The sequence below is a fragment of the Eulemur rufifrons genome, chromosome 2, assembly GCF_041146395.1.
Source record: "Eulemur rufifrons isolate Redbay chromosome 2, OSU_ERuf_1, whole genome shotgun sequence".
Taxonomy (NCBI): domain Eukaryota; kingdom Metazoa; phylum Chordata; class Mammalia; order Primates; family Lemuridae; genus Eulemur; species Eulemur rufifrons.
Window position 1 is genome coordinate 96,533,841 of NC_090984.1, and position 21,637 is coordinate 96,555,477.

The 21,637-nt window shown below is 49.8% G+C and overlaps 1 protein-coding gene across 21 annotated transcripts in view; it reads right to left on the reverse strand.

Annotated features, from left to right (window-relative positions):
* The window catches only part of ACTN1 (actinin alpha 1), a 93,629-nt gene extending 88,466 nt beyond the window's left edge, over positions 1 to 5,163 (reverse strand). For 16 of the 21 annotated variants that reach the window (XM_069488217.1, XM_069488209.1, XM_069488192.1 and 13 more), the window contains exon 1: positions 4,792 to 5,163. In XM_069488217.1, the coding sequence (XP_069344318.1) occupies positions 4,792 to 4,896 (105 nt within the window). In that variant the 5' untranslated portion in view covers positions 4,897 to 5,163. Of the gene's footprint in view, positions 1 to 3,766; positions 4,090 to 4,791 lie in introns of those variants that run through there. The other 5 variants (XM_069488155.1, XM_069488096.1, XM_069488226.1 and 2 more) reach the window with 3 other exon arrangements.
* Positions 5,164 to 21,637: the final 16,474 nt, after the last annotated feature.

Here is a 21,637-nt window from a genome sequence, read left to right on the forward strand (position 1 = left end):
TCACCCGAAGACCTCGGGGCTAAATTGCTCTTACGGGGAATTCATACTGTGTGGTCATTTTCCCATACAAGCTGACACCGCTTTTAAGCACTTTAACATCCATCCTTGCATCCTTGATATCCAGGAAGTAGGGAAAGGACAAGCAAGGAAGTCTACACCAGAGAGATTAAGTGACTTAGAATGAGCCAGAGCTGAACTCAGGGCCAGAGATCAAGAAGGACACAACTCCCATAGCCAATCATGCTTCCTCCAAAGATGGGTTTATGTACCATGTCTTGTCACAATGCCTACAGGGTAGAGATCATAGAAATTCTGCTTCCCCTAAATAATTAACATTTATTGAGCACTCACTATATGCTAGGTGCGAAGCTAAATCCCCTGTAGACATTAATTAAACCCCCACACAATTATGTCAGGTAGAACCCATTATTAGCCCCATGGCCCCATTGCTACATCAAGCCTGGAGCAGGTAAGTGACTCGCCAAGATCGCAACAGCTGGTGAGTCGCGAGAGGCCAAAATTTGGAGCCACAGTATGTTTATCTGCAGAGGCCGGAGCCCGGGAACAGCCCAGAATGGGGTAGTCATCTGAACATAAAGCATTTCATCACTATCCCCACACCCCCGCCTGGAGTTTGGAGCCACACATGATGCCATTTATCAATTTTTCAAAGCTATTTCTTGACCAGGCCACCTGCAACAGGCCCCTGTGCTAGGCACTAGGCCTTCAGCAGAGACCAGGACAAGCTGGGTCCCTGCCTCCGAGGACACTGGCATGGAGCAAAGCAGGAAGGACAGAACAGTGAGGGGTCTGAGGATGGAGATGACAGCCACTCTCTCCTCTGTCTGGTTTTATTTCCACCAGGCTGTCACCCTGGCTTTTGATGCCCTGCTCCTCCCCAGGTAAACTGGCCCACGGAGACCCTCCCCTGTTCGCAGTGCTCCACCTTCCTGGGTGGTTTTCGTTAGCTCCTGCAATGGTCTCGCTGGCCAGAAGCAAGCGTGAACAAGGTGACCCCTTCTTCTTGCGACTGGCCTGACCTGGGTGAGGAATTGGGATCTGGGCCTTATTCGCAACCACCTTCATTCAGCTGCCAAGGCTGCCTCTCTGTTTCAACATCCATTCACTCAACAAATATTGATTAAGCTCCTACATGTAAGAAGCCCCAGGGCTAGCACCTATGAGAGTACACACCAAACCAGAATCTCCAGGACTTCAGAGGGAAGGGAGAGAACACAATCTAACAGCAGAAGCTGCCATTTTACATATATTCTCACAACCGACCCAGCAAGATGGGTATTAGCTCCTTTCTATAAATAAGGAATTGGAGGCTCAGAGAGGAACAAGGTCACAAGCCTGAAGGTATAGAGCCAGGATCCTACTCCAAGTCGAGTTCTTCCAGCCTGCTTGACACTCGGAATACACATACACATAAAGGTATGGGCGAGAGCCACCTGAGGACATAAACTGGGGCTGTGGTCATCCTGGAAAGAACAGCTGCCCCAGAAAAAGTGGGTCCAGGGGAGGGGAGGGGGAAAAAAAGTGGCTTCAAAGCTCAGCCTCAAGGGTCAGGAAGATGACAAAAGCTGGAGAAGTATGGGAAATTCCTCTCATCCACAAGATAACTGCATTTCGTGTCTGCAGGCAGGGAGACCAGCCGATGAACTCTGCACTGAAGCATTCTTTGAAGAAGGAACAAGCCACGGCCAACCCGAAGCAGTTTTTGAGTCATGCCTCCTGCCTGCGCAGACTTCTGCCGTCCCCTCACCGAGGAAGCATTTCCTAACACGGCACTTCATCTGATCCGCGCAGGAGCCCCGAGGGCTTGGCAGGGCAGAAGTGCTCCCATTTCAGATGAGAAAACATAATGGAAGCCCCACAAGAACAGAGACCTGGTCTGTCTTGTTCAGTGACCTATCCCCGACACCTAGAACCGTGCCTGGCACAGAGGACGTGCCCACAAAGTACTTGTTAGATGATCTAACGAAGGTACAGGCTCAATGAAACGCACACTCGTGCCCAAAGTCTCACAAATAGCCAGGTTGCACCAGGGCTACAAAGAGGGTCTTCTGCCACCTCCCCCCACCCAGTGACTTTTGTATCACAGTGTGCACTAATGTCCTCCTCCACTCAGCTCCCACCTCCCACACTCAGTAGAGAGTGTCAAAAGCAACAAATTACTCTAAGTCTTACCTCCACATGTAAAACCACCTCCTTAGATTCCCCACCACCCTGCAGAGAACTAGGCAGGGCAGAAATTTTATAGATGGAGGCCCACAAAAGATAACCTACAGAATTAAGGACAGTTCAAATGAACTTAGACCTGATATTCTGAGTCAGGCCCAGAGCTCTTTCTGTCATGCCTCCCTCCCATTAACACCCCCAAAAAGCAGATGTTGGCTCTCCCTGGTCCAGAGATCCTCCGGCTCAGGATGCCAGGCCCAGCTTTCCTGCCTCCCTCCCCAAAGAGGGACGAGTGAGGGGACGCTGCCTGTCTTGAACATGGCTGCACCCCAGCCCACGGGACTCTGGGCTGGTCACTTCCCTCCCTGGCCCTCGTTTCCTCATCCTCAGGTGTGCCTGGCTCACAGAGGTCTTGGGAACAACAACTGAGACAATCAACACGGCGTGATTAGAACAGTGCCTGGCACATGTCAGCAAATGCCAGCTGTTGGCGCTATTGGGTTTGCCCTCTAGATCACCAAATTTCCCAGAAGATCTGTTCCTACCTGACTGCCCAGAGGCCTGGTGCACACCCACCCAGGTCAGAGTTCTGGGAATCTACATTTTTCTCCCCAATTACATTTAGTCCACTCCTTCATTCATTAGGTAACATGAATACTATGTGCAGGCCCACGCTCAGTGTCTGCCCAGGAACTTAGTCTCACAGTCCCTACAGGGGCCTGATTCTAAGGTAGCTTGGTCACTCCTGCTCCTCCCAGGTACAAAGTAGGTGCTTCCTAGGCAGGGATTTCTACATCTCTTCTAATCCCCACAGGAGACCCCAAGACGTCCACCACTCTGATCTCTGGTCCAGTTTAAAATCTATTCTCAAAAAGGCTGCACTGTGAAATTTTAAGAGTCCCCTGCCTTGTCCCCGCTAAGAATCTCCAAATTACCCACTCAATTTTCAGCTCTACCAACAGCTCAAAGGTCCCAGGAAATAAGCCAAGAAAACGGGAGGCTGTAGGTAGCCCCCCAACTCCCAGCTCTCCCTAGGGGGCCGACAGGAAGAGGTGGAGGGTGTGTTTAAGCAAGTGCCACATTACAAAGAAGTCGGTTCAAAGTCAGGGGACTTCCAACCTCGCAGTGTAGGTCGCTGTACAGGTCCAGGCCCAGCTTTGGGCACTGGGGCCCCAGGTCGCCCCGTTTTGAGGAAGCCCATTGTGTGTGTGTTTTAAATTACCTCTGCTTGTCTGATGAAGTGAGTAAAAGGGCGCCGTTTCAGGGCTTAGGATTCCTGAGTGAGCTAATACAGGATGCCTTTGGCTGAAAAAAAAACTTCAGTCGGCTCTCTAAACTCCCCCCCTTTTAAGTTTAAAAAAGGGAATGAATGTTACCATTTTTGGACATGAGCGTTCTCCCTGAAGCCCAGCCCTAACCGCACTATCCAGAGGGACGCGCCATCCTGTCCCCCCCCATTCCCCGATCAGCGCGGGGTGGAGGGGGGCTGTGAAACGGGGAGGGACCGGATGGGAGCGGGCAGCGGGGAGGAGGGGAGCGAGGGGGTACTCAGGGTACGTGGCCGCCTGGGGCAAGGGCTCACCACGCAGGCAGGAAGCAGCCGCAGGGTTGGGGCGCCCTCTCGCCCCCACCAGCAAGAGTGGTTTCTGACCTCTTCCTGCCACTGGCCACTGTGCCCGGGTCCCACCGCCAGCTCCGAGCCCAGCCCCCGTAGCGGAGCGCGCACCGCGCACACGGCGCCTGGGATGCAGCTCCGTGGCTAAGCAGGGGTCTCCAAATATCCCCAGTGACAGTCCCTTGCCCTGGAGCCCCTCAACTCGAATCAAGCTGCCCAAATTCGCCATTCCCCAGGAAAAGAGCGGGGGTCGGAGGGGCTGAACGTAGACGCAAGCCCATTTGGGGCTTGCAGCTACCAACCTACTGAGTTAAGCAATAAAACGGTTTGCTGTCCTGACCCCGCCCCCACAGGGCCCAGAGGAGCCCGCGTACGCCCCCCGGTTTTCTCGGCTCCAACCGCACTCCAGCTGATCCACCTCCAAGCAGATCCGCAGGCGGCCGCCGATCCCTCCCGCGCCCGCTCTCCCCTCCGCCTGCGGGCTGGGGCTGGAGCTGGGGGGCGCAGGTCCCGGGCAGCTTGTCCCTCAGGTACTGAGCCCAGGGCGGGCCAGGAAGCGCGCTGCCACCGCACGCCATATGGAGAGGCGGCCGGGGGCGGGGAAGGAAGGGAAAATCGATCCGGAGCAAGCAGCCACCGAGCCGGGGTCTCAGTCTCAGCCCCAGCCTCCGAGCACCCCCCTCGCGCTCAGCCCACGCGGGGACGGTTGCGGCAGCAGCGGGGTGGCCTGGGTCACGGGCCCCAAAGCGACCTGCCCGCCGGCGGCGCCACCTCCCAGCGCTCAGGCCGGGCGTTCGCGGGCTCCGGGGCAGGGGCGCTCCCCCTTCCGCCCCGCGCCTGTAACCCAACACCCCACCTCGCAGCGGCCGCGCGGCCCCCGCCCCCTCCCGTGCGCGCCGGAACCGGTTCAAAGCCCAGAGCCGGGAACCAGGAGCGCGGCGGGCTGAGCGGGTCGGGACTGGGGGCAGTGGCGGGCGGAGGCGGCTGCTAACCTTTCTCTGCTGCTTCTCCCAGGCCGGGTCCAGGAGCAGGTCCCGGTCCCAGTCCTCTTCGGGCTGCATGTAGTCGTTGGTTTGCTGGGAATCATAATGGTCCATGATGGTGCGCGCGTGCTAGGGACTGGATTTCTTCCTCCACCTTCTCTCCGGGTGTCGGCGGCGGCTGCTGCCCAGGCGTGGGGAGGGAGTCGGGCCGGGCTGGGCTGGGCAGGCGGGCCGGGCTAGCTCCCCTGCGCCGGGTTCCGCCGCGGCGCTGCTTGCGATGGCTGTTGCTGGCGGCGACAGCGGCGGCTGGAGCTCGCGGACTGCCTGCCTCCGGGCCGGCGCTGGGACCTAATCTCCACGCACACTGAGCTAGGCGGACACACTCGCGCTGCGGGAGCCGAGGCGGGCGGGGGCGGGGGGAAGGGGCAGAGCCCTCCCGAGGCTCTCCATTGGCCAGGCCGAGTTGCCCAAACTTCCCCCCATCGCCTCTCATTGGGAATTCCTGGCATCCGTCAGCCCGGCTGCGGCGCATATAGGTGGACTGGGCGGCCCCCTCCTAGCGCGCACACCCCCGCCCACTGCCCCGGTTCCCACTCCCCCGCCGCTCATGTGACACCAGCTTAAGCTGAACGGGACTGAAGCCTGGGGACGCCTCCTCGAGCTTGGGGACCGAGTGGCAGCGCGTTCGGGAGCCCCAGGAGCCGGCGGGGATTGGACCCGTTCCCCACCACCGTTATTGCGCTCCCACGCGCGCTCCAAACCCCGGGGTGGGCGGTGGGTGGGAAGAGACGCGAGAAAACCCGAAGATCATTTCATTTTCTCTTTCCCAGGGACCCTGGGTCTGGCCAGGTCGGCGCCCTAGGAAAGGGAGCGAGGAGGAGCTGCAGTGGAAAGGAATTTCCTGGGAATTTCCTGGCTGCGCCGCCCCCAGCCCCAGCCCCGCCCCACCCTGCAGGGCGCGACCCGGCTGATCCCTGCCCTGCGGGAGCCAGGTTTCTCTACAGCAAACCGCTCTCGGAGGCCACTGAGCTGTTCCCGCCTCGCCGCAGGGTCCTTTCTGGCCCGCCCTCCGGCTCAGGGGACCGCTCCACTGCGGAGCTTCCCGGGTGGCTGCTGCGTCGCCCGGCTTCCCGGGATCCCCTGCCGGTCCCGCGGGCACGCTCGGCTTGCTGGCTTGGCCGGAATTACCTTCGCGTGGCCACTGTCCTCCCTCACCTTCACACACACCCCGACATCATCCTGAAAACTGGGAGGACCCTGAATGATTTATCTACTCAATGCTCCCCTCCCACATACACGCTCCTGACAGATGAGGAAACTGAGACTCAAAGGGCTGAGCTCAAAAAGAGATTTAGCAGGCATTTAGAACTCCACAAGCCAATCCTATGTCCTTACGCCTGACAAAGCTTTCCTGTTATTGGAGAAACAGTTCGACTAAATACCTCTAACTTCTGCTCGGTACCCGCCTAGACTGCCTTCCTTGGGCTTAGTAAGAGAAGGGTCTGAATGCGCTGGTCCAGCATAGATCCCAAGGATGGTGCAGGCCTCACGTCCTGGTGGGCTCCTCTGTGGGATTCCAGGTCTGACGAAGAGTAGCGAGTAAACCTCCCATAGGTTATGCACCCTGTTGTAGACAGCAGAAGTGCCGATGGTGCACCCCAGCACCTAGCACGTTGTCATACTTCATTTATAAATTCAACCCCTCATATGCGCGGGTTACAAAAGGGCAGAACCCACAGATATGCAGGGTATATTGAGCAGCCACGGATTTTGCTATCCATGGTGACCCTGAAACCAATCCCTGGCGAATACTGAGGGACTACTGTATTTGCAGGCTAAATGGCTGGGTCAACTGCAAAAATGCAAATACAAATCCAGAGGTGAATGGAGGAGTTAGAGAAAGAAGTTCACTGACAGGAAGGACCCTGAATTAGGATACTTGAAAGGCCACTGATGGAACAGATGAGGAAGGTGCCTCTGATTCTCAGAAGAGCCAGCTGCTGCTGTTGGAAGCCGATGATATCGGTGGTGATGTTGCTCCCTGCTTGGTTAGTCAACCATGCATGTTTTTGTGAGTGTTACCCTTCAGCGCTGTGCCTTCCAAAAGTCCCTGGCTGAGGAAGCACTGCTTCTGAGCCACAGAGACCGCAGATTTATGGACTATTTTATAACCACTTCTAAACTATGGCTCTAAACCTAACATAGGGGGTAATGGTGGTGCTGTATCCATTCATTCACTCAATAAATATTTGCTGAGCACTGTCTGTGTGTCAGGGAATGTGCTAGATGTTATGTATATAGAGATGAAGAAGTCACAGTCCCTGCCCCACACATCCCAGCAGAGACAGACACAGAAACAAAAATACGATGTGATGAGATGGATGCAAGGAGAGAGATCTGACAGGGTGCTGCAGGGACACAGAGGAGGAGCACTGAGCCGCATGGGGAAGGAGGCTCTGGGCTTAACTTTTTGGAGGAGGTGAAGCCTGAATGAGGCTTAAAGAATGAGAGTCAGCCAGATAAAGAGTGTGCGAGGTTATTGGAGGCTGAGGGACCAGCATGAGCAGGAAACTGCATGGTATTTCAAGGAATGCCTAGCATCTCAGCAGGGCTGGACTGGAAATCCAGGGCCACGAAGTCTCACCTGCCATAAGTGTGGATCTGAGCAGAGTGAGGCTGGCTGGAACCTGTGAGACCAGCTGCAAAGTAATTGCAATATCCAGGCAGAAACAGAGAAGAGTGGGTAGACAAGAAATGCTTAGGAGATAAAACTGAGAGACCTAGGAGTTTGCTTGGATGTAAGGAGAAGAGAGAAGAGTTTTTTTTGAGAGGTCCAATATGGGACAGACCATGCACTTTACTGATATTATCTTATTTCAGTTCCACCTACAAGGTGAGAATTGTCTCTGTCTTACAGAGAAAATAAACTAAGGCCCAGAGAGGTAGTAACTAGTCCAAAGTTGCACAGGTATATGTGACTCCTAGACCCATGCCTTTAACCCAGCGGTTCTCAACCCCAAGATATTTTTACTCCCTCCCCACCAAGGGATATTTGTTGATGTCTGGAGTCATTTTTGGTTATCACAACTGGTACGTTACTGTTGGCATCCTGTGGATGGAGGTTGGGGACGCTGCTAAACATTCTACAATGGATAGGACAGCATCCCCACAACAAAGAATTATCTGGCCCAAAATATCTATACTGCTGAGGTTGAGAACCTTCCTTTACATCATGGGTTTATAGTTTGGATGGTCAGGTGAATGTGGGCAGTACAACTCACTGAGATAGAAGAGGAAAAGGGTGGGGAGTAGAATCGTGGATTGAGTTTGAACACATTGAACTTGAAGTGCTCATAGAATGTCCAGATTCAGTTGTCCAGCAAGCAGGTTGTCTGCATAGCCCCACCCTCAGGGGAAACAGATTTGAGAGTAAATTGCCTATGAGTGGTGTGGACACCGTGAGACCGTCCATGAAGAATGCCCACATGGAGCTGAGAAGAGGACTAAGGCAGAACTCTGAGGAGCAACACTGAGAAAGGGAGAGCAAAGAACAAGGAGACAGGGAAAAAATGGTCATCTGGAAACAAGGAGAGCCTGGAGCTTGTGATGTTGTGGAAGTGAAAGGAGGAAGGTTTCAAAGTAAGAGGAATCGGCAACCTCAGATATATCAGAAAAGTCTGGAGAGTAAGGCCTGAAAAGTGTTCTTTGGATGTTGAAAATTCTTTGTTGACCTTTGCCCATGGAATTTTTGGTAGAGTGGGCAAAGCTGTGAGTTTAAGAGAAAAAGAAATATTGGGCTATGGCTGAAAGGGGGACTGTGCTCAAAGGAGGATTTCTTTTAAAACAGGAGGAACTTGAGCTATTTGTAGTCTGACAAGAAGGATTCAGTTGAAAGGAAAGGGTTGAAAATGTGAGCAAAAGAAAGTTGAGGGACAGCAAAAAGTTGAGGAGATAGGATCACGCGTGTTCAAGGACACAGGCTAAAGGATGGGCCATGAACAAGAAGACAGACCCCATCCTCTGAGAAAGGAGTAGGGGAGTAATGATGGTGAGGATGTCCACAGTGTGTGGGAAGACAGTCAGGAAGGGGGTTGAAACAATAACTGATGAACTTGGTCTTCTCAAGAAGGGAGCCCCTGAAGGATGGACCAAGATGATGAACTGGCCCATCTTCTCACTGGTGGCCATCACACTGGTGAGATGGTACTGGAGATACTGGCCTCAGTGTTACACAAGCTTCTGTAGAGGAAGCATAGTTGCCGAAGGTGTTGAGTTTTTAGGGATGCTAGGTGTATGCATGTTTATAATATCCATTCTTTGTTTGTATCAGGGCATAACATACAATAAATGGGCACTAATCTTAAGCATATAGCTCAGTGAAATTTTACATGCGTCTACACTCATGTCACCTCCACCCAGGTGAAGACACAAAACATTTCTAACACCTTAGGTTTCCTCATGCCTCTTCCAGTCTATACCCCCAAACCACATAGGTTCTTACTATTCTATGTTACCAATGATTATTTTTAGTTTTGAACTTTATATAAATACAGTATGCATATTTTAGTTCCTGGATTTTTTTTTGCTGAATTTAATGTCTATGATATTCATTTACACTGTGGCTTGTAACAGCAGTTAGTTTTTTTCTGTGTAGTATTCCATCGTATGTATACATCCTAAGTACTTTATCCACTGTCCTATCGATGGGCATTTGCATTGTTTCCAGTTTGGAGCTACTATGAGTAAGGCCAATATGAACATTTTGATGTGTGTTTTTTGTGAACATACACATGTATTGCTCTTGGGTATCTGCCTGAGAATGGAGCTGTTGGGTCATAGGGTAGGCATATGTTTCACTTTAGTAAATATTGCCAAACAGCTTTTCAAATTGGCTGTAACAATTTACTCTCCAAGCAGCAGGGTGTGAGAATTTCAGTTGCTCCATATCTTCCTACCACCTGGTATTGTCAATTTTTTTTTTTTTAATTTACCATTATGGTAGGTGAGTAGAGGTCTCTTTTTGTGGGTTTGATTTTTTCATAGGTTTACTTACCATCTGAATAAATTCCTGCTGCCATTGATTCTAATAATACTTCTCAATTTATTAACTCCTTGAAGTAAGGGATGATGACATGCTTCTTATATTAATTCCCCAGATTTCCTCATTTATTAATTCAGCACAGATATTTATCGAGCAGCTGCTTTGTGTCTAGCACTGAACTGGAAATAAAGATACAAGAGCGAACATGACAGATGTAGTCCCGCCTCTCCTAGAATGGACAGTTGATGCTCTGCAAATGTTCAGTGAATGATTGTTTGCGGAGGCTGCTTGGTCCTGAGTGGGAGCTATTTTGTTTTGGTTTGCTTTGGTGGGAGGCTGGAATGAGCCTATTTTATATGACTTTTGAATTAAAAGTTTAATAGTTTTAAAAAAAAATCACTGGGATAGGCCGGGCGCGGTGGCTCACGCCTGTAATCCTAGCACTCTGGGAGGCCGAGGTGGGCGGATCGTTTGAGCTCAGGAGTTCGAGACCAGCCTGAGCAAGAGCGAGACCCCATCTCTACTAAAAATAGAAAGAAATTATATGGACAGCTAAAAATATATATAGAAAAAATTAGCCGGGCATGGTGGCGTATGCCTGTAATCCCAGCTACTCAGGAGGCTGAGACAGGAGGATCCCTTGAGCTCAGGAGTTTGAGGTTGCTGTGAGCTAGGCTGACGCCACGGCACTCACTCTAGCCTGGGCAACAAAGTGAGACTCTGTCTCAAAAAAAAAAAAAAAAAATCACTGGGATTACATGTACAGCCAAAGTGAAGTGGGTAAGGTCGTGAAGGAAACTGGGACAGTGGGAAGATTCATCTGGGAAACAATATTGACTCCTTTTGTTCCAGAGACTCAGCCTTTGTTGTCCTTTTTCATCCATTTCATCCTTTTCTCTGGGTGCAGTGACAAAGGAAATGAGATTGTAGGCAGAGTTCTTGCCATCATACACACCACTGGGTGTGACGTTTGCTCAAGTCATTGGCAAGGGAGGGGACATTGAATCCCTTCTGCAAGCTAGTCTTTCTGAGGCCCTGCTCCAGGAACAGAGAACTCCCAACTCAGCAGCAGCAGGCTGAGACCATAGCCTAATTCATCACCAGCTCTCCAGGCAGCTGCCTCTGCCCCAGTCCAGCCAGCAATGAGTCACTCGGCAAGCCATAGGTGCTTTGTTCTTGAAAGAACCTAGCTCTAGAATAGATGACCCAACTTCCCTTGGAAAGAGTGAGGAATTGTTATGTTTATGAGTTCCAGGAATACTTACCAAGCACCCACTCTGTGCCAGGCAGAATGCCAGCAGACTCAAAGAGCCCCGGTCCTCTCACACCTCATAGTCTACCTGGGACAAACCACGGGCTTCCTCCCCTAGAATTCATCCATCCAACAGATGATCTCTGACAGGCACAGTCTGAGAGGATACCAATGAACAGGACTGACATGTGAGGTGACATAAAGAAGGGAGAGTGCCGGCCCAGTGCCTGGAGCAGCAGGCCACTTCAACGCTCATTAGTTCCTTTTCCTCCCCCTACTGTGGGTAATTGACCATGCAGGCCCTGTGGGGGAACAGACAAGTAGGATCTGCGAGATTCTGGAAACTAAAAGCACTGTGGACCTCCCAGCCAAGAGCTCTGGGGATTTCCTTCATTGCATTCTGAGTCCTCTAACCCCACAGCCTAATGCCACAGGGTCCTTATGGGCGCTTCCCAAGAGCTAAAGGCATAGCAGTCATTAGAGGATTCATAGAAGGCTGCAAGGAGGTAGGACAAAAATCACTATGGTTTCTTGAGTTCCTAGCTCAGGAAGCCGGAGACCTCAGTTTTGTCCCCAGACCCAGTAGCAATGGACTTCCACAGCATACCATTTGTAACTGAGAGAGTATTCTTTGCTTCATTTTAGTCCTTTGGCCACATTTTCTCTCCTACTGTCTATGAAGTCTTACTCCCTTTCTTCCCCCCCCCCCACAGCCTAATGCAGAGCACCTGGGACACAACAGGTGCTCCAGTTCAATCTTTGCTGAATGAAAATGGCTTTAGTCAAATTATATCTCTCTGCCTCAGTTTCCCCCATTAACCCACGGGAGGCCCTGGGAGGCCAGTGCTTTTCCATAGTCCACGTAAGTATTTCCTAAGTCCCTGGGCCTCCTGAGGAAGCCAGCGCTGGAGGAACTGAGTTGGCCATCTCCCACTTATGCCCCAGCCAGCCTCACTCAGCATCACCAGGCCTAATTCCTCAGCCACCAGCTTCTGCTTCACTGGGACAGCTTGCCGTAGGGCCAGTTCCTCTCCTCCCACCAGAGACTAATGGGGCAGGCTAGGAGACAGTTGGCAGTTTCCCTCTTGCAAGATCTCTAATAAAAGACTGGTATGAACATTGCTGTGGTTCCCACAGTCTGCCTAGCTCTCAGCTATCAGGTGCTAGAACATCGGTACCCTCTTTTTTCCCAGTGATCATGCATATATCTCTTCCCTAAATGCCAGGGGTAAAACCCAAGCAAGACCCTCAGGAATCTTCACCTCAGAGAGCTACCCTGAGGTCAGCTCTGGGAGCAGTTAGGTTTGATAGCTGTCCAGCCTGGGCCCTCCAGGGAGGGCCGGGAATTCTCCCCCTGCTATCTCTTGTTCCCAGCAAATACCAAAGCAACACACCCAAATCACAGCTGAGAAATTCCTGTTGAGTAATACCCCCCGCCTTTGGGAGCTGGCAGGCAGATTACAGGCTAGGGGGAGTGAATTGCAAAGAACCTCTTAGCAACTGGGGCCCACCGGTCTTCCACAGAAGCTCAGCCCTAGAAGCTGACCCGAGTCACTTCCATGAAAATGATGGGCAAGCTTTTGGGGACAGATATCCTTATGTGGGAGGCAGGATGAGGTCAGGGGAAAGAGCCATGGGGTCAGGAGACCTGAGCTCCCTGGGCCTCCATTTACTCATCTGCAAAGTGAGAAGCCTAAACTCACCAGACGGTCTTTAAGCTTCTGGCAGTAAAGTTCTGAGCCCTGTTCTACGAACATCTTTTTCTGACTCTTCCTTTATGTCTCCAATGACAACATGGTTTGAATCTTCTGAAACGATGTTTCTCAATCTTGAATACTAAGCAACTTCCTTTATAAAGGATACAAATCTTCATGAAGTTACTTAATTTTTGTTTTAATGTTCCTTAAATGTGTACAAACACAAAACTAGGTACAAACTTCTGGATGTTTTAGGTTTACAATCAATGATAAAATCAAAACAAACTTACACATTTACTTAAATGACACTATAAAACCAGTAGGATTCAAATTAGCCACATTAATTTAAATGTGACTGTTGCTATTTGCTGAAACAAAATTGCTACTCCCAGCATGATTTAGTTCTGACTGTGATGGAGCAGGTGGTTCTTTTTGCATTCAGGGTGCCTGTATCACCATGTGCCAGGCAATGACTCAATTCTCCTACCACTTTCTCTATTTGAACTGCTGCATCAGGGCATCATTTAACCTTCACTTGGTGGGAACACACTGTAATGCATTAAGTTCCCCTCTGCTGTTTTCTCATTAGCACCGAACAATTAAAGTTAAAAAGAATTTTTTTAACTCTTTGTGCCAACAGGATCCTTCTCTCAATTTTCTACATCCTTATCTATAACAGGGAGAGAATCACCTCCATCCCAGCCTACTTCACGGAATGACTGTGCACATTCATTCACTCATTCAACTGTTATTTACTGAGTACCTACTATGTGCCAGACACCATTCTGGGCACAGAGGATATAGCAGTGACCAGAATGGACATAAACCCTGTCCCATGGAGCTTACATTTCAACAGGAGAGCCTGATGCGAAAATATTAATAACTGAAATAATATGGTAGTGTTAAGCTCTAAAGAAAAAAATTAAGTAAGGAAGGGGAACAGAGAGTATGGGAGAAGTAGAGAGAGGTGTTCAGGTAAGGTTCGTTGAGTAGGTAACATTTAAGACCTAAATGAGATGAGGAAGAAAGCACCCTAGGAACAGCCAGGAGGTCACAGCGGCTGGTGTGGCATAATGCACACTAGACATACACTGAAAGGATGATACAAACATGAGTATAAGAGGTACCCATTGTTTCGCTGCCCAGCAACCATTTCCCCCTCCTGGCAACTGTACCTTGGTATTTCTCTGGGAAGGCATTTCCCCTGCCCCAGTCCCTGGGCTTCAGGTAGAGTGGACCCACCCCTAACCACCACGGCTGGGCAAATGAAGGGCCTGGCCAATCAGAGGACAACAGTTGGTTTAGGGATGGGTGTGGGACCCAATCAGATTGAAGAACACACAATGAGCCTTGCTGGCACTCCTGGGAGGGAGGCACACAGTCTTTTCCCCTGGGGAGCTCAGCAGTAAGGATGATATGAGCCTGAAGCTTTCAGGAGTCACCATCTGGAACTGGAGAAAAAAGCCAATGCAAAGGAGAACCCATATAAGAGGTGAAGAGAAAACTAAGTCCCAGCAACTTTTTTTTTTTTTTAGAGATGAGGTCACACTCTGTCTCCCAGGCTAGAGTGCAGTAGTGTCATCATCATAGCTCACTGCAGCCTTGCAGCCTCAAACTCCTGGGCTCAAGCAATCCTCCTGCCTCAGCCTCCCAAGGACTATAGATGTGTGCCACCATGCTAAGCTCATTTTTTAATTTTTCTGTAGAGACAGATTCTGGCTATGTTGCCCAGGCTGGTCTCGAACTCCTGGCCTCAAGTGATTCTCCTGCCTTGGCCTCCCAAAGTGCTAGGATTACAGGCATGAGCAACCATGCCCAGCCAACAGCAACATCTTTTGATCCCTTGCATTTAGTTGTTCTATCTCCAGATTTCTCAGTTATGTGCACCAATGAATTCCCTTTTTGCCTAAGCTGGTATATTAGTTACCTATTGCTGCATGATAAATTACTGCGAAACTTAGCAGCTTCAAAGAACAAACATTTAGGCTGGGCATGGTGGCTCACGCCTGTAATCCTAGCACTCTGGGAGGCCGAGGCGGGTGGATCGCTCAAGGTCAGGAGTTCAAGACCAGCCTGAGCAAGAGTGAGACCCTGTCTCTACTAAAAATAGAAAGAAATTATATGGACAACTAAAATATATATATACAAAAAATTAGCTGGGCATGGTGGCGCATGCCTGTAGTCCCAGCTACTCGGGAGGCTGAGGCAGTAGGATCGCTTAAAGTCCAGGAGTTTGAGTTGCTGTGAGCTAGGCTGACGCCACGGCACTCACTCTAGCCCGGGCAACAAAGCGAGACTCTGTCTCAAAAAAAAAAAAAAAAAAAAAAGAACAAACATTTATTATCTCACAGTTTCTGCAGATCAGGGATTTGGGAGTGGCCTGAGCTGAACAGTCCTGGCTCAGGGTCTCATGTATGATTTTAGACTGCATGTTAGCAGGGACTCTGAAGGCTTGATTATAAATTTCTTGTGATTTCATGCTGGTCCACCCATGTGGCTGTTGGCAGGAGGCTTCAGTCCTTTGCCATGCTGATTGAGTGTCCCTATGACATGGCAGCTGACTTCCCCCAGAAAAGCTCTGAGATCCAGTGAAAGGGAAGCCTCAGTGCCTTTTATGACCTAGTTTTTGAAGTTACACATTGTCACTCCCACCTATTCTGTTTGTTAAAAGTAAGTTACTAAGTCCAGCCTACAGTCAAGCGGAGTGGAATCAGGCCTCACCACTTGAAGGGAGGAGTGCCAAAGAATTTACAGACATATTTTCAAGCTTCCACACCTGAGTTTGGTTTTCTGTCACTTGCAACCAACGGAGTTCTGATACTCAGGAGTTTATCACTATTGTGTTATTGCTGTTAGAATATGGCTCTTGACAAAACAAGCAAACAAAAACCAACAGCCAAGAAAGTGCTAACAAAGCATACCTTATAAATACCAGTTTGATCCTGTCCTAACTAAACTCAAAACCCTCCAATGGGGCCAGGTGTGGTGGGTTACACCTATAATCCTAACACTTTGGGAGGCCAAGGCAGGAGGATCACTTGAGACCAGGAGTTCAAGATTAACCTGAGCAAGAGCAAGACCCCATCTCTACAAAAAAATAGAAAAATTAGCCAGGTGTTGTGGCACATACCTGTAGTCCCTCCCTACTCGGGAGGCTGAAGCAGAAGGATTGCTTGAGCCCAGGAGTTGGAGGTTGCAGTGAGCTAGGATGATGCCACTGCACTCTGGCTGGGGCACCATAGCAAGACCCTGCTCCTCACCCACCAAAAAAAAAAAACCAATGGGCCTGGTGCCATGGTATATGCTGGTAGTCCCAGCTACTCTGAAACCTAAAGAGGGAGGATGACTTGAGCTCAGGAGATCCAATCCAGCCTGGAAAACATAGCGAGACCTTGTCTCTAAAAACCAAAATAAACAAGGAAACAAAAAAAAACCCTCCAATATCCCCCATCGTCTAAAGGTCTAAATTTCTTTACATTGGGCACAAGACTCATCACAGCTGGGTCCCCATCTCCTCTCTATCACTCTCCTCCACACACCCTGCTCCAGAATCTCCAAGCTGAATGTCCTTCTCTGAATATGCTGTATTTTCATGTCACCATGCCTTTGTCCATGCTGTCCTGTCTATCTTCTCACTTTAAAGCTCTGTCCATCTCTCAAAACCCAACTCAAATGTTATTTCTTCTGTGAAGATTTGACTTCATTCAAAAAATGATACTACTTTATTGGTGTCTGCTGTCAAGTGCTTCATGTTTATTATATCCAGTTCATAAATCCACAACCTGGCATTTATGTGCTACTTACATCAGCCCATTTTACAAACAGGAAAATTCAAGCTCTTCTAGAGGGGTCGAGGAACTGGTTTATGGTCATCCAGCAGGTAGGTGGCAGAGCAAATACTGGTGCCCCCTCGTTAGTTTTAGTTATTCCTGCCTCCGCCCCTAAACTGCTATGTTCATACACGCTGAGTGTGGTTGTTGATGAATCTGGCTCCCAGGACAAACCATGAACTTCTTGAGGGCCTCGCCTTACGTCAACACTCACTCTGTGTGTTAGGCACAAGGATTAATGTTGCCCATTTTACAGGTGAGGGAATCAAAGCTCAAAGGGTAAATGACCAAGGTCTGACTCTCAGCTTCATATCCTTAATCTGCATATGTGACAATGCATGATATATAATAAGTGCTCAGAGAGCATTTGTTGGAAAGCATGAGTGGAGTAAAGGAGTGCATGAGAACTGGGGGGTCCCTGGGCTTCCCATCCGCCCCCACCTCCAGCTGAGGGCTGTGAGGCTGCCGTTTACCTGTCGCAGGTAGGCGGTACCTGCCCAAGGTGGAGTGGAGGTGCTCCGACTGAAAGTCAAGGGCCCAGCTTCTGGTCCTGACTCAGCCTCTGTCTAACCAGCTGACTGTGGGCAGGTCTCTCCACCTCTCAGGGCCTCCTTTTCCTCATGTAAGGTAAAGGACATGTGACGATCCCACCAAGCAGTGCCAGGTGAGATCTGAGATGACTCCAGACCCCTGTGGGGCACAGCAACTGTTCAGGAGCCCAGAGCCCAGGGCCCCTCTCCAACTGGCTTGGTGACTAAGGTGAGCCTCTGCCCTGAGCTGAGTGAGTCCCACTCCCTGTGGCTGGCCCCAGCCTCTCAAGGCTCTGCCCTGAGTCCCGTCGTGTCTCATAAAAGGTGCTGAGCTGAGCTTTCGCTCCACATGCCTCACCTTTTGTGTGTTTGAGTTAAATTTTAGCTGCCATCCTTGCCTTGGGCCCAGAGGAGATCAACTCCCTGTGGGGTTTCTCACGGGGCCCCATGCCCTGGCCAGCTGAAATGCTTTCTGGATCAACAACAAGCTTCATTGACTCATTTCCACCCCCAGCCCTTGTTAAAGGTGTTAGGCAACAGGGGCCCCAGGGCTGACATTTGTGGTACCCATTGTTATGGCTGCTATGGCAGCCACAAATGACAGCCAGGATGATAAGCTGTGGTTAAATGGCCCTTTACCCAGGGGGCTCCGAGGGCGCTCGGAACAATACCTCATGGCCCACCTGACATACCCTCCATGCGCCTTGTCTTGATGTCTCTTAAGTCCCTCTTGCAGCACGTGCCCTCTTCGAACTCCATCTCGGCCTAGGTGCTCAGTTCCCAGGTCTTTGCTGGGGCTGCCCTGAGAGGCCTCTTGCAGGAGGTTGTCCAGGTCTCAAAGATCTTCTTATCTCCCACCATGGTCTCTAATCCTGAGCACGTCCCTTCATTGACCTACTTCCCTGTATGCTCGGAAGCAAGGAGAAAAATTAACAGTGAATGTTAAGTGTTTCCAAATACTAAAAATGGAGGAAAAGAGGATAAATATAATTTTGTAGTTGGTATGTAGTTCGTTGCTGCAGTAGTTGGCCCTTCCCATTCCTGGCTGGCCAGAGGCACAATTTGCAGAAGTTATATGCAAATACAAGCTGTTCTTGCAAAATTATTACCATTAATGTACATATAAACTTGGTTGTTAGGTGTTGCTATTGGTTTCATTCTTCCTTCCTTTCTTTCCACCATTTAAAAATCAGAATGCATATGGAGATACCTTAAACAGATTCAAGTAGACCTACCATTCGATCCAGCAATCCCATTATTGGGCATCTACCCAGAAAAACAAAAGTCATTCTATAAAAAAGACACCTGTACCCGAATGTTTATAGCAGCACAATTCACAATTGCAAAGATGTGGAAACAACCCAAATGCCCATCAATTCATGAGTGGATTAGTAAAATGTGGTATATATATACCATGGAGTATTACTCAGCCATAAGAAATAACGGAGATATAGAATCCCTTTTGTTCTCCTGGAGAGAGTTGGAACCCATTCTATTAAGTGAAGTATCTCAAGAATGGAAAAATAAGCACCACATGTACTCACCAGCAAATTGGTTTCCCTGATCATCACCTAAGTGCACATTTGGGAATAACACCAATTGGGTATCGGACAGAGGTGGGGAGTGGGGAGAGGGGATGGGTGTATACCTACATAATGAGTGTGATGCACACTGTCTGGGGAATGGTCACACTTGAAGCTCTGATTTAGGGGGATGGGGGGGTACATGGGCAATATATATAACCTGAACTTTTGTACCCCCATAATAAGCTGAAATAAAAAATAAATAAATAAATAAAGTTTATTACCCACAAAAAAAATTAAAATAAATAAAAATCAGAATGCATTTGCTCTCATACCAGAACTACCCCGATCTATGCCCAAGAAGTAGCTAATCTACCCCCCAGGTATCTCTAAAACATTTGAAGAACCATAGCAGATCAAAATGTGGATCAAACACCTGTTCTTGAATTCTTTTCAAAATTAACCTGCAGGCAAGAGGAGATTACCTGGAGTAAGAAAGGAATGTACAAAAACGTGGGTAGAAAAATGGGAGATTTAAAAAGAGTCTTTCTAATATAGAGCCTCTTCTCCAAAACCATGGTTGTGGCTGGACAACAAAATGGGATAATGTGGGTTCTGAAATATTTCCAACTCTTTAAAAGGGGAGTGACTGTAGAATCAGAGAGGCCTATGACTGCGTTTAACTCACCTATGGATATCTATGTTCTATTTTCCTGGCTCCCTGGGAACAATCAAGGAAGAATCACAGATCCTAGACCCAGGCATAACCTAGCCCAGACGAGGAGGGGGCTGGAGCCTCCAGATGGACAAGATGAGCTGCAGAACGCATAAGACACAGCGGGGGGCGGGGGGGATGGATGGAGAGCAGAGCAGAGGCAGAGTGAGCAAAACCCAGGTGCCGCTAGAGAGGGCAGGGCAGCCTGCACCTGAGTGGGTGTCGGTGGTTCATCATCAGGAGAGCACATTTTAATCCAGAGCCAAGTTGGGAAGCACCTGGAGCCCAGAAGCAAAATACTCAGTTTTCTCAGGCTCCGTAGGGGCTGGAGGCAGCTGCCTCTAAGCCTAGGAGTAGCCCCCGGGTGTTGGGGTCTCAAGGAGAATCCTGTGCTTGAGAAAGGGAGCACTGGAGTGAGTTCTCAGAAGAGATTACATAATTTAATGGAATTAAGCCCACCTTCAAGTCCTTGCTCCACTAACAATACTGACATTGACCTTGAACAAGTTATAGAACTTTTTTCAGGGCTGGCCACATACATGGTGGCTCTTACTCTGAAACATTTTCTCATCTGTAAAATGAGGGTATTAGCAGCATCTATGAGGCAAGCAGTTCTGGTCAGTGTTCTCCAGAGAAACAGAACCAATGGGGCGTGGGTATGCGTGCATGATTTATAAGGAACTGGTTCATGTCATCACGAAGGCAGGCAAGGCCCAAGCTCTGCAGGGGGTCAGGAAGCTGAAGCCCACGAGAGTCGAGGGTTTAGTTCCAGTCTGAGTTCAAAGGCCTGAGACCCAGGAGATCCAATGGTGTAGGTCCGTTCTGAAGTCTGGCAAGCTCAAGTTCCGGGAAAAGCTGACATTTTCAAGATCAAAGGCAGGAACAAGGTATCCCAGTGCTGAGGCCACCAGGCAGGAAGAATCCTCTCTTACTGGAGGGAAGGTCAGCATTTTTTGTTCTATTTAAGTCTTTGACTGATTGGATGAGGCTCATCCACCCACACTGGAGAGAGCAATCTGCTTCACTCAGTCTACTGACTTAAATTCAACCTCACCTGAAACTCCTTCACAGAAATACCCAGAGTAATGTTTGACCAAATATCTGGGCACCCCATGGCCCAATCAAGTTCACCCATAAAATTTACCATCACCCAAGATTATTTTGAGGATGGACCAAATAAAATCCTGTCTGCGGAAGCACTTGGTAAACTATACAGATGGTAGTCAGCTGAGTCAATCACTACAACTGTGCCTTGTTCTTGGCCTGGAATTCCCTCCTGCTCTCTCGAAAGTGAAGTATGTCCTTGAGCTGAGGGCCGAGGAATGGGCAGCGCTGGGGAGGGAAAGGGAAGGGGTGTGGCAACAAGACAAACGTACCTGTGAGTAGAGCCAGGACCAGGGTACCTGGAGGAACTCTGCACTGGGGACAAAAGACAACTGCAGAGGCTGAAATATGGAGTTACCCAGAGAGAGGGAATGAGGCAAGACCTGGCTTGGGGTGGACTCTGCACAGAGGAGCCACAGTAGAGACAATCCTGTCCCATCCCTGCCATGGTCTCTTGTGTCCTGCTGCTCCTAGCAGTCCCAGCAGGAAAGAGCCAGGGCCAAGAGGCCGTTTCTGTCCTCATGTTCTCAGCTAAAGGTTATGGGTGCTGAGACTTGCACACATACACTCCCTATAAGGCTACATTAAATTAGATGAGGATTCAAAATCTTATCAGAAGCAACTCGGGAACACAGGCAGTACAACGACACAAGCCTCCTTTGGCTCTAAGGGTTTTGGAGAAGGTGGGGAGGGGGCCCTGCCTGAATCCCTGGCAGGTCGGATCTCATTAGAGATTGTAGTAGGGTTTACACCATGGTTCCAGAAGAATTTACTCTCAACAATCTACCTGCAAGAGGATGTTCACGAACATGGGCCTGTCCTGGTTCTGGACCCAACTCCAAATCCCCAGGGCCACACCCTCATGCAGCAGCTGAGCAGTGTTAGCGTCCAGCAGTCCCTGAACAGTATCTCACCCAGCTTTGCAGTGAGCACATCACCCAGCAGATTCCCTATCAAAAGGAGCCACATGGGCCCGGCGCAGTGGCGCATGCCTGTAATCCTAGCACTCTGGGAGGCTGAGGCAGGAGGATCGCTTGAGCCCAGGAGTTTGAGGTTGCTGTGAGCGAGGCTGACATCATGGGCACTCTAGCCCTGGCGACAGAGCAAGACTCTGTCTTACAAAAAAAAAAGGAGCCACATTTTGTTGGGGTGAGGAGCCACAC